This window comes from Alternaria postmessia (genome assembly GCF_024291825.1).
Source record: "Alternaria postmessia strain BMP 2775 chromosome Unknown scaffold_44, whole genome shotgun sequence".
NCBI lineage: Eukaryota > Fungi > Ascomycota > Dothideomycetes > Pleosporales > Pleosporaceae > Alternaria > Alternaria postmessia.
In genome coordinates, this window is record NW_026260117.1 from 165,414 (window position 1) to 177,007 (window position 11,594).

At 49.9% G+C, this 11,594-nt stretch overlaps 2 protein-coding genes across 2 annotated transcripts; one reads left to right on the forward strand and one right to left on the reverse strand.

Moving 5' to 3' along the window:
- Positions 1–4,005: 4,005 nt before the first annotated feature.
- J4E82_007022 (uncharacterized protein) lies at positions 4,006–5,042 on the forward strand (the record flags this gene model as incomplete). Its single annotated transcript, XM_051733271.1, has 3 exons — positions 4,006–4,686; positions 4,759–4,977; positions 5,028–5,042. The coding sequence occupies 3 exons, from the start codon at positions 4,006–4,008 to the stop codon at positions 5,040–5,042; spliced, it is 915 nt and encodes a 304-aa protein (XP_051587016.1).
- Positions 5,043–6,966: 1,924 nt separating this feature from the next.
- J4E82_007023 (uncharacterized protein) lies at positions 6,967–11,429 on the reverse strand (the record flags this gene model as incomplete). Its single annotated transcript, XM_051733272.1, has 2 exons — positions 6,967–9,955; positions 10,000–11,429. 2 exons carry the CDS (start codon positions 11,427–11,429, stop codon positions 6,967–6,969), a joined length of 4,419 nt encoding a protein of 1,472 aa, XP_051587017.1.
- Between the last annotated feature and the right edge of the window lie 165 nt (positions 11,430–11,594).

The following is an 11,594-nucleotide window of genomic DNA, read 5'->3' on the forward strand; positions in this document are numbered from 1 at the left end:
TGTTTTTGTTACTCGATTCGAGTATTTATCAATGAATTAATGAAAGAGACGAGAAGTGTTTGTGGCCGTAAGAAAATTAGAGCAAAACAAACCCTTCCGACCTCGTTCGGCGGTCTGGCGGTCTGGGGCGTGATTAGCTGGCGCGACCCCCGCCCAAGTTTCATCTCGGACTTGTTGTCACATTGACACCAACATTCTCAATCTTCGTTACAGCAGACTTACCGGACAAGTTCTCGAGAAAATCACACGCGTATAAGCTATCAAGCGGCGGACTAATATTTCAGGCTGTTATCCATGTAACTTTTTCGTCACAACGTAAGTTAAAAACATCTACCTAGGTAAAAACAAGACATTTCTAAAAGTGCTGCACAACGCAACAACAGATAAAAGAATTTTTTAAAAGGTGCTGGCCTATAGAATCTCTATAGAAGAGTACTTTTATAAGCTTTTGTTTATCTTTGATTGCTGTCGTTGTAACGTTTTAGAGGTAAGAAAGCTATCTTTGCTTATAAATGCTCTATCTTCCTCGTGAGGGCCGTGGTGCAACAAAGTCCGCGAATTGCACACCGTGGTGCATCATGCATGGCGTTCGCTAGATGCCATAGCATGCAACCCGATTATCTAGAAGTTTGGATCGATCTGCTAATACGCATGACGAAAGAGCAGGCACAGGGGAACTGACGATCGTTCCTGGCGGATGATTGGTCTGTGCGCCATTGCCTATCACCGCCCAACTCTATCCGTTTAACATCATCCGTTCCGAACACATTTAACGCTGTGGCATCCAAGGCTGGCGCCTAGAACCACTTCTTTCAATAAGATACGGCGGTAAATGCGACCCGATTCCGCGGCGCAATCGCCGTTCGCTTCACGATTCCGACCGGTCAACTCAAGTTGCGGACTTGCCGTGATGAACAGTCGAGTGGCTGACGGTATACACTCCAATTCGTTTGGCGTCAAGTCGACACGCGACAGTGGCTTTACTAACATGCACCTACCGCGATGATATCGATTGGATGGGCATGCAGCTCAGCAAAGCGCCTGCATGAGGCTGAATATTAGCATAGAGATCATTGCCTCAACGACTTCCCCGCAACTCTCCCGCATCCTCAACCCGACAGCAGTCGTTCAGGACCTTTCAGCGGGTATGCCACGACCATTCAACGATTGCGACGCTCGCATGCAAGGTTGTACGAGGGGTACTGCTTGTGTTTGGTACTGCGTGGACTGCGCCAGTGAGTTTTGCGAGCCCTGCTGGGAGCAATTTTTGGCGCATCGCGATGGCAGAGAAGGTAGAGATGGACCGCATGAGAAGGTCAAGTACTATGTGTACACCAAACTTATGAGCATATTGGAGCCCAAGCACAGCAAGGAGAAAGTGGAAGAACTCCACGAGCGCGACCTGGCTACTACCTGGTTCGGTACGATTGATATCCATTGTGTGCGTAGGTCAACACTGACATCATCGAAGGTGTAAAAAGAGACGATGATCCAGAGCGTCATGACAGTTTCCAGAGAACGGGTGACCAGTCAAATCGTCAACAATTCCTCGATTATGATGTGTACTCCGAATTATTGGGCCGCCCGCTCAGAAGCGGCAAAGAGAAATACCCGCAAATTGTGTCTTTCATCGGACAAACCAGTAATAACTCCATCAGTTGATGTTCTGACCGTCTCGATGACACTAACTACGCACCAGATGCCGGTAAAAGTACTTTGATCAACATGCTCATTGAACTACAAGCACCTAGTATCCTAGCGGAAGGATATCCTTCTCCTATTGTTGGGTTAAGGCGACTAGAGGCGCAAGCTGGAAATGAAAGGCCCGGTAATGATCCTATTGAGCACACTCCAACATCCGCCGATGTACATCTATATGCAGACTCCAGAAGTATCGATTCACGAACGCCCTTGCTGTATGCAGATTGTGAAGGCCTAGAGGGCGGTGAAAGCCCACCAATAGGTGCACGAGAGAACCGCAAATCGCAGTCAAACCCTGATTCGGTCTCTGCACGGCTGACTCCAGGTCGTAAGCGATCATTGGCATGGGCCACTGCCGATACGGAAAGGGAAAAAAGAAGTTATATCGTGAAAGAGTTATACCCACGCATCCTTTACACTCTCTCGGACGTAGTAGTCTTTGTTATGCATGGCGCAAATTCCAAGTAGGTGCAACGTCTCCTCCGGAAATCTTATCACTTACGCTTTTACAAGAACATTCGAGGTAGCAACCCTGCAACCCTTGTTGCAATGGGCTGACGCGTCCTTGGAGACGTCCGTAAATCAACCGACACTTCCACATGCCATCATTGCACTTAACAAATGCGAACCAAGTGCCGATCCGAATGAATGGGACAGTAAATCGGCAACGGAAAGCTTGCTAGCGGCCAATAAACACTGCATCAACCCCAGGCATGGACATCCCTTCTTCATCGGCCTAGCCGAAAGTTGGAGAGAAAGAGGACGGCGCATAAGATCCATCCTTGATCTGATACACTGCTACTATTCCACATTCCAGGTCATACGCATACCACGTGAAGGCAGGTACCAACTATTACACAACCAAGTCAATCGCTTTTACCAGGTGATCAATTCTTCGTGCGCAAAGTCATTCGGTTCCCGGAAACGAGCGAACATGCTCTTCAAATCCCTTGAGCTGGACATGCATTTCCAGGCAGTATTCAGCCACTTTTCGCGTACGCTCACCATGCCTTTCGACTTCATTGCCATGGCTCTAATCAACAACCCAATACCCAATGACTTTGGGGGGCATATGCTTCAACTCGCGCTTGCTATACAAGCTCATAATAAAAGATCAGCGCTCTCCAAGAATGCGTTCAAAAAGATAAACAAGGCTACTTCCATCTTTGATCGTATGTCTAGACTTGTAGCCTCCAGCATATCTCTTGATTGCGTTCGCAATCGCAAAGGTACGTGGTATTAGGCATTTTCTTGACACAATATTCCTCTGGACCTCGAATTGTACTAAGATGCTTTGGGTGCTGGCCATCTTGGACGTTCCCCAAACCTTCACTGTTGAACTCCCTGACATTTCACAGGTTCTGCTTTGGATCACTTTGTTTACTATATGAACTACTGCAAGTTTTCAGTAGAGACTTTCTGGAGTCAGCATCTCACTTGCGAATTCTCCAACGGCTCATATCAATGCGTAAACGTTGGTGTCAACCACGACTCAAAAGGGCACCAGAACGCTAAAGGCAAAGTGATACCCGGCGACTTCGAGTCCTATTTCCAACCAGAAAGTTATCTTCCGGTTTGGGAAGATAGTATTCGATCGCAGATGCGCGACATTGATCGCGAACTAGGAAACGCTTCACGACGAGCACCAGGATATTCCAGGGAGGCCTACATGATGGAGATCCACCATGACACCACGATCAGATTTTTTGATACTTTGGGTTCCGCAAGTGGGATTCTTAGTCACGCTACATGCTTCTGCTGTCTTATGCAATCACCTGAGCACGCTCTTCGGTGTGGACATGTGCTTTGCACACAGTGCGTGCGGGCTCATGGACAGCGTTCGCAGAATGCTACTAATACACGATGTCTGGTCAATCTAGAATGTTGCCCCCTACACCCTGAAGAAACGCGATGGGAAGTACCGTGTCTCCTCAGGTTTAAGCCTGAGCATGCAGGAATTCGTCTACTATGCCTCGACGGGTAAGTCATTTCCAGCTAAATCCTGAAGCTTTTCGCAGAGAGAAAGTTGTATGTAATTGGAGCACAGATCTGCTTACCAATAGTTTCTACAGTGTTTCCTTACTTTTGTTACCTCCCAATATGCTGGACACTAACATCTACAAAGAGGTGGTGTGCGTGGTATCGTTGAGCTGGAAGTACTTCGAGCCATACAAAACCAGATCGGAGACCGAATCCCTATCCAGGCATTCTTCGACCTAATCATGGGAACGAGGTAAGTATTGAGTACCCTTACGTACCACAATACTTACGTCTCGAAGCACCGGCGGTATCATAGCGCTAGCAATGGTCGCCAAAAACTGGAGCCTAAGGCGTTGTTCTGATAAGTTCAGATCATTGTGTAGTACTGCATTCACACCGCGGACTTTGCACAGCATTCCTTTCCTGAGACACCTGATAACTTTGAAGCTCACTTCAAAGTATTCGACAGGTCCCTTCAGAGAGACGCTCATACACAACTTCGGAGAAGATCATCTCTTCGGCAATTATGGAGAACGAAGTTCGTATGTAAATACCAAGGTCGCTGTGACAGCCACAGATAAAACGGGATCTAAGGCGATCATTATTGCAAACTACAGCCGAAAAGAGGACGAAAAAAGCTCACTACGACCCGCGGAGTACGAATTTCTACGACCTGACCGGTTTGAGATTGGCCTTTCCATCGCTGATGCTGCGGCTGCCACATCAGCCGCGCCGACCTTTTTCAAGCCATTTGAACACGTTGATACCCATCGGACATATCTTGACGGTGCAATATACCATAATAATCCCGTCCGGCTCATGAACCATGAGAGGAAGCTGATATGGCCTGATGTTGCTGATCGAGCGCCGGATCTCTTCTTATCGATAGGTACAAGTCAAAACAAGGCAGACCCACGAGTCGAGCAGCCTGATGTGACAATGACAGACGAAGATAGGACTCGACGACCTACGTTCCATATGATGCCTCAAATCGTTACTCAGATGGTATGTTTATCCGATGCTTGGGATGATCGTTTGCTTAAGACTTTCGGGAGCACTCTTTTGACAAATCAGTAGCGAAACCTCATGGATAACATTCTGGACGCCGAGCAGGCGTGGGATAAGTTTTGCTCCGACATGGCCCCAACAAGAGATGATGCATTGCGATACGTTCGTATCAATCCAGACATCGAGCGTCAGCCGCCGAAACTGGACGAAGTCAAAAAGGTTGGAGAGTTGATTCGGGATACTCGGAAGGCACTGAAAACATCCGCAAACCGTGCTCAGATTGCAAGGGTCACACATATACTTGTGGCTAGTACGTTCTACTTCGAATTACTTGATAGCCCGGTATCAATTAATGATGGGACCTTCTCTTGTTTAGGTAGGCGATCATCACAAGCGAAGCAAAGAGGTTGCAGCTGACTTGGCTATGAAGGTCATATCCGCTGTAGGTTCGAGAACGACTCTCCCTTGCTCACAGGCCTGGGCGATTTCTTCGCAAAGCGCCAGACAAGTACTTTCCAGTCTTACTTCGAGATTCAGTCTGATCTGGATAGTCCTTTCACTCAAGTAAGCACTCCAATCATAGCACCATTGCTATGCTAAGCAGTTCAGATCCCTCTACCATTGGAGACCATATCTGAAATGCGGCAACTGCTGTATTTTCGGTTGCCCGTCTGCAACATAAGGGCGAAGAGAAAGGACTCACAAATCGATATCTCACTGCACATTCGAAGCCGCGACCTGGCCCCTGCCAAGTACCACATAAGTGGATTTCCTCGAGCGGTCATGAGAGACAACGAACCTCAAAGTGAGTAGTAGCAAGAAAATGGCTGTGAGCAGAAGCTGATATCATCGAGGTTCTGTTACCACGACTTCGTCGAGTGCAAGGAGAGATTCGCTTCGTGAACCTCATGAGCTACCCACTTCGGGTGACATACCGGAGTTGAGCGCTTCACTGGGATTACCCGTAGCTTCTTCCAGAAGTATTTCAGAACAAAGTACGCTAGCAGACGCTGAGCAGGTACTGACTGGCGGAAGATCGAGGCAGAGGTCGACGTATACCTCAAACAATCGGTATGCTAACCGAGAGCAGCAGCCACACGAGGTGATATCAGAACGAACAAGGAGCCATCGTATGCCTCAAGACCTTACCCAGCGTGGTTATGGTATCCCTCATACAAGTATTCCAGTAGAATTACCTAGCAACGATACACCTGCACTCAACAGACCAAAGCAGCAGCACCGCAGCGATAACATGGCTCGTACCGAAACCAATTCTTCTCCCTGGAATGGAACCACTCAAACGAATGACTCTCAACAAGCCGTGGGTTCGCATGGTACGACGAAGACTGGTCCTGAACAGGTTACCGAGGGTCGCACCAAACGAAACGATCAAAATTCCCAACCGTCGAGCGACGCTACTAGTGAATCAGCTACTAGACTGTTGAGCGATCATCCGACTTTGCGATCAAGTAGACGGTCCGGGTCATCTGCTGACGTTGCACGTCAATCAGCATATAGTAGGACCAGACAACGGTACCCCGAACTGGAAGCACTCGGTCGCAGCAGTACCAACACACGTGGCGGAATCACTACACCTTCAAACATGGCAAGATCACCTAATCAACGGGCTGCAAGTGACAGCAGCGCGCCGACTCTAAACAATATCGATAGAACGCGACTAGCACCCAACCACGGCCAGAGGCAGACTTCCTACCAAGGACCATCGCATCCCAGCTATGCAGCGATACAGCGACAGCAAATCTCCATGGAGCATCCGTTGTCTTCTCTCAGTCTTCCCAACGTCCTGGAGCGGCCTCCCCTTACACCGTCTCCGGGTCTTTCTTTGACGGAGACTGCTCCAAGCGTGCAAACAACGTCTCCATTATCCGATGTTTCTGATAGGGAAGATACACCGCCGCGCGAAAAGCGCAGGTGGTTCTCGCTCCGTCCAATGTCCTCGGTGATGTTCGGTGAGGAGGATCATAGTGAAGTATCGAGTGCGTCGACGTTCGGACGAAGGAGGTTCCGTTGAGGCTTTCAGGCGATTGTGAGTTTTCTGAGTTGCTGCATATTGGGTTTAGGAGTCTTGCTTAGATCTAGGGCACGTCGGTGTACATTCGAGGGTTCAGATTCGGGAAATGCGGGTTGGCGAAATAGATGTCTGATTTCACTGTGAATGATGATATCTTGGTAGCAAGTCATGCTATTACATTCGACTATAACACAGCCACACCAACCTAGCTTCTATCTCTATCCATCCATCCATCATCCATCAACTCACTTCGCCTTCCCCCCACCCCTCTCCCTAATCCTCTCATCCTTCTCAAACCTCTCCTCAAACATCTTATAAAACAAGCCCAACCACTCCTTCTCCCGATCACTCAGCTGCCGACTCGGATTCTTCCAGCTATTTGCCAAAATCTCCTTGACGCGGCGTCTCAACACCTTGAGCGCAACAGCCGCCCTCCACTCCCTCACTGCAAAACGGAGGACGTTGCCAGGCAGACTGATGACACCGGCGTGTAACTTGAAATCCATGGCGTTGTCCGCAGCGACCATGAGGACCATGGGAAGCGGGTACGCAATGGAAGTAGAGTGCGCGTTGTAGAACTTGTTGCTGGATTGCATAATGTTGTAGTATGAAAGGAAGTGTGCGGTTTGGCTACCCTTGTTAACGGAAGTTGGGCCCAAGGAAACGGTTTGGTTGTTAGAAATGTTGCGCCAGCCTTTTCCTTCGCGGGTCAAGATCTTGGGGTAGAAGGCCGTTGCGATGACGGAGTTTACCAGGACGTCGTTGTCGGTGTGAATGTCGTATTGAGGTGGTATGTCGACGAAGACACGGTGGCGGGATGTGTTGCGGTAGCGGTTCGTAGCGCGGCGCTCGTCGGGCGTGAGTTGGATGAAGCCTGCATCGACTAGTGAGGAGAAGAGTTGGGCTTTGAGGTCCTCGATGTTCCCAAGGTTTTGCGGGCTCAGGAAGTTTTTGTGGCAGAATTGCATTTCAGATCGTCCCGGTGTGGTACAGACTGCTTTCCAGGCCCTATAGGCGTTGTATGTGGTGAGGAGGTCGGAGTCGCCCTTCTTGAATGCGAGGCGAGCGATGTCAGCTCGTTGCTTTGCTCCAAACGGTGTCAAGAAGGGTGACTTGGAAGACACAACGGCAGCAATGGTGATAGCAACGTCAACACAACCAAATGTGCTTGCAAGAAGTACAAGCTTGCCCAAGTGTGCATCCAATGGGAGCTTTGCGATTTGACGACCAAGAGGTGTTAGCTCTTCGCTCGGCGTCAACGCATCGACCTCTACAAGTGCATCAATAGCACGGCGAATGTTCCTCGAACTGGGTGGATCGAGTGCTTGAGCAAGGGTAGCCTCGATATCACCCAGCTTGCAGATCTTCACGCGCATGACCAAATCTTGGAGTGAAAGCCTCAGCATCTCAGGTGTTTGCTGTTCCGCCATGAGGTTATCGTGGCGATATTTTGTGAAGAGATGGAAGCATAGACCTTCCTGTACACGGCCAGCACGACCGCGTCGCTGCTTCGCATTGGCTCTCGATATGAATGATTGTGTCAAGCGTGATAGCTGTCTGCGTTCGTCAAATCTCATCTCCTTGTGCTTACCTGTGTCAATGACGCAGGTGATGTCCGGAATTGTGACTCCGGTCTCAGCGATGTTCGTAGCAAGCACGATCTTGCGTACGCCTGGAGGTGGGACAAGGAATGCGGCCTGTTGGTCTTCGCTTGAGATGGTGGAATGTAGTGGATACACATACCAATCGGCCTTGAATGAGGGATGGCTGACCAATATGTCATTGAGCTGGCGGATCTCAGCGATACCCGGAAGGAATACCAAGATGGCACTGCTAAAGCGGCTCAACTGCGAATCATACCCGACTGTCTCAATCAGACGAGTGATTAGATCGTAATCAATGGCGTACTCGTCATACGCGGAGAGCACACTACGTGTGGCCGGACTGTAACCTGGTAGTTTGCTGGGGATACCGGATTTATCGCTTGTGATATCGTCACCCTCGTCATCATCGCTTGTAGCGGTGTTTTTGGTCACATCAGATGCTCCAGTATAATTGGTCAACTCAACCGCATCCTCCAGGTATCGAGTCTGAACTGGGAAGGTACGACCTGGTACTGTGAGGATTGGCGCGTCGTTAAGATACCTTGAGAACTTTGCGGCATCTACCGTAGCGCTCATTAATATGACCTTGAGTTCAGGTCGGCGTTCCATGAGTGATCGAAGGATAACAAGAAGGAAATCTGTGTCGATGGATCTTTCGTGGACTTCATCGATGACCAAATGTGTGACCTCTTGTAGCCCTCCAGATGATTCTAGCATTCGCAATACCACACCAACAGTTGCGTATATCAAGCGAGTCTGTGAAGACGTCTTTGATTCAAGGCGAATTGCATATCCTACAAGTGAGCGCATTGATCCAAGGTCCTTGGGTCCTTCGCCAAGTTCCTCGCTCACACGTTGCGCAAGCGAAATTGCAGATATACGTCTTGGCTCTGTACAATAGACCTTGCATGACCTGCCTTGTGAGAGCTCGTGCTCGAGGACGAAAGCCGGAATTTGTGTACTCTTTCCACAGCCAGTCTCACCGCAAATGATTGTAACCTGATTCTTGTCGATTGTTGACAAGATAGAGTCCCTAAAATTAAAGACTGGGAGGTTCATCCGTCCAACAAGCATACGTTGGTATGATGAAGTTGAAGCTTTTGCAGCCCACAATTCTCTCAGACCGTCGTGATGTCGCACCGGTGTGCTATAGCCCGAGTTCGATGCGCTCGAGCTTGTAGCCGCCTGAGCGCGCATCTTAAAGCGATTTGTAAGCACGACACCATCTGATTCTTCGTTCTCGATCTGATCCTCGATGATCGAACGGTAATGTTTGATAGCATCACGATCTTCCGCGTCTAGGCGTGTCTTGCGGCGCTCTAAGAACTCCCTGTAGACGTCTCTCCAGTTAGACGGAAGCCGGAGGTAAACCTTCTCTTCTTTCGGTAGAGCAGCAGAGATTGAGAAGAGTGCAGCGACAGATATGAAGCTTTCACTTTGCTCAACCGATACAGCAGCGATTTCAGTCGCCTCGAAGATGATTTGCTTCCGGTACGGAGTACAAACAACCCCAGCAATATCGGTGTCGTACTCGATGTCTTGTTCCTTCGACCAGGTGATGGTCACCGAGTGCCGACAAGTATACGTTGTGGGTGAGACCATTTTGTAAGATAGTCGCGCTCCAGCATCCCTGCGGTTGTTAGTCAATGTCTGCAGGGTAGTTAGAAAACCAACCTTGATCTCATGGCCTCTTCAAGCACTTTGCGAGGAGACACTCCACTCATTTTGCCAAAGTCACGTAGTGCTATATTGTCGGAGTCTGTGCCGTTGGACGTAGCCTCGGGAGCGGACGTTGCATCGGGTACTGCAAACATGCCTCCTAGTAGATCAGCGTCCTCTTCACCATCGCGCTCGCTTGGAGAAGCTGCTGGTACGGGACTGGCTTCAACCTTTGCAGATACTGAAAGATCTAAAGTGGTGTCGTTATCTTGCACTCGAGGATTACTAGACTGTGAGCCATTTTGTTGCCTCTTCTCAGCTTGACTCTGTGCGATTTGATTACGCTTTGCGGGCCACTGCGCTTCAGCTTGGTATTCGTCAAAGAGAGGATCAGACGTAATTTGCTGCAACTGGGAGAGCAGTTTCCGAACAGCTGGAGTCTGCGTAGGCACAGGCGCGGATTTCTTAGATTTAGATCCCTTTGGCTTCCGTGTGGACGCATCGACGAGCTGTGGATCAATCTCAAACAGCTTGCCCTTGATCTTCAGATACGCAGGAATAAGTTCGTCGGACTCAAGGTCGCTATCGAGGTCACTGACGTAGACATCCGATTGGCTAGACTCTGCCTGTGCTGGGGCTTTTACGGGTGCGGAAGGTGAGGCACCAGACATGGTGTTTCCGTTGGTGGACCGCTGAGGCGGCGGTGTCGGAGGTCGAGAAACATCAAGGGACTCGAGTCCTGACCGTCTGGGTTGCGATTCTTCATATGAGAAAGAGTGGTCCTCGCATTGGTCCAAAGCAAGCCACTCTAGCGCTTCTTGAAGACCCCAGATACCAGAAGACGCATCAATGCTTGCAGCATTGGCACAAAGCCATCTCAAGACGGGCTGAATATGATCCTGAGAGAAACCTAGCTCACGCAAGGTAAGATCAAGGGTCCAAAGCTTGGACATGGCATCCTCTTCAGTCAGGGTCTTGAGAAGGGACTGCTGTCCCTGCCTCCTGTTGGAGTCGTTCGACTCCGCCTGGGCTAGGAGAATAATGCTATCTAAGATCTCACTGGGAAGCCAATCGTGGACCGTCATGGCATGCGACTGGCTGCGGAGGAGCCTACGGTCCGTCTGGAATTTGGAGACATATCGACTAGATTCACGGCGGACCTTAGGTGCGTGCTTCTCAACAAGCAGTTGGAGTTCATCGCGCTCTAGCTGGGCCTCGAGTTCCTCGGGAGTGGGTGCGACCTCTGGCTTGGGCGCTTCGGCCGTCTGGGACGTCGTCGGCGCATGTGTGGGCTCTGGTGCAGTCGCGCTTTCCTTATCCGGTGCCTGAACGACTTGCTTGGCTGGGACGTCTGCAGCAGTCTTTTCTGGCTTGGGCTTGCTCGCAACCGACGTGGTCGCGAAGCCTCGAGCGGGGTTGCCGGCGGGCTTCTTTTTCTTCGCCATGGCTAAAACTCGGAGTTTGGTTGAGTGGTTGTAATGTGAGTGCAGGGGTCTCAGGCGGGCTTCCGTATGGAGTATATCGGAGCTTGATCCCGGGCGAGATCAAGGTTGGGTGGATTGTCGTAGCTGGTGGGACGCATAAGGGCGCAGTGTTCCAGGAGAGGCAGT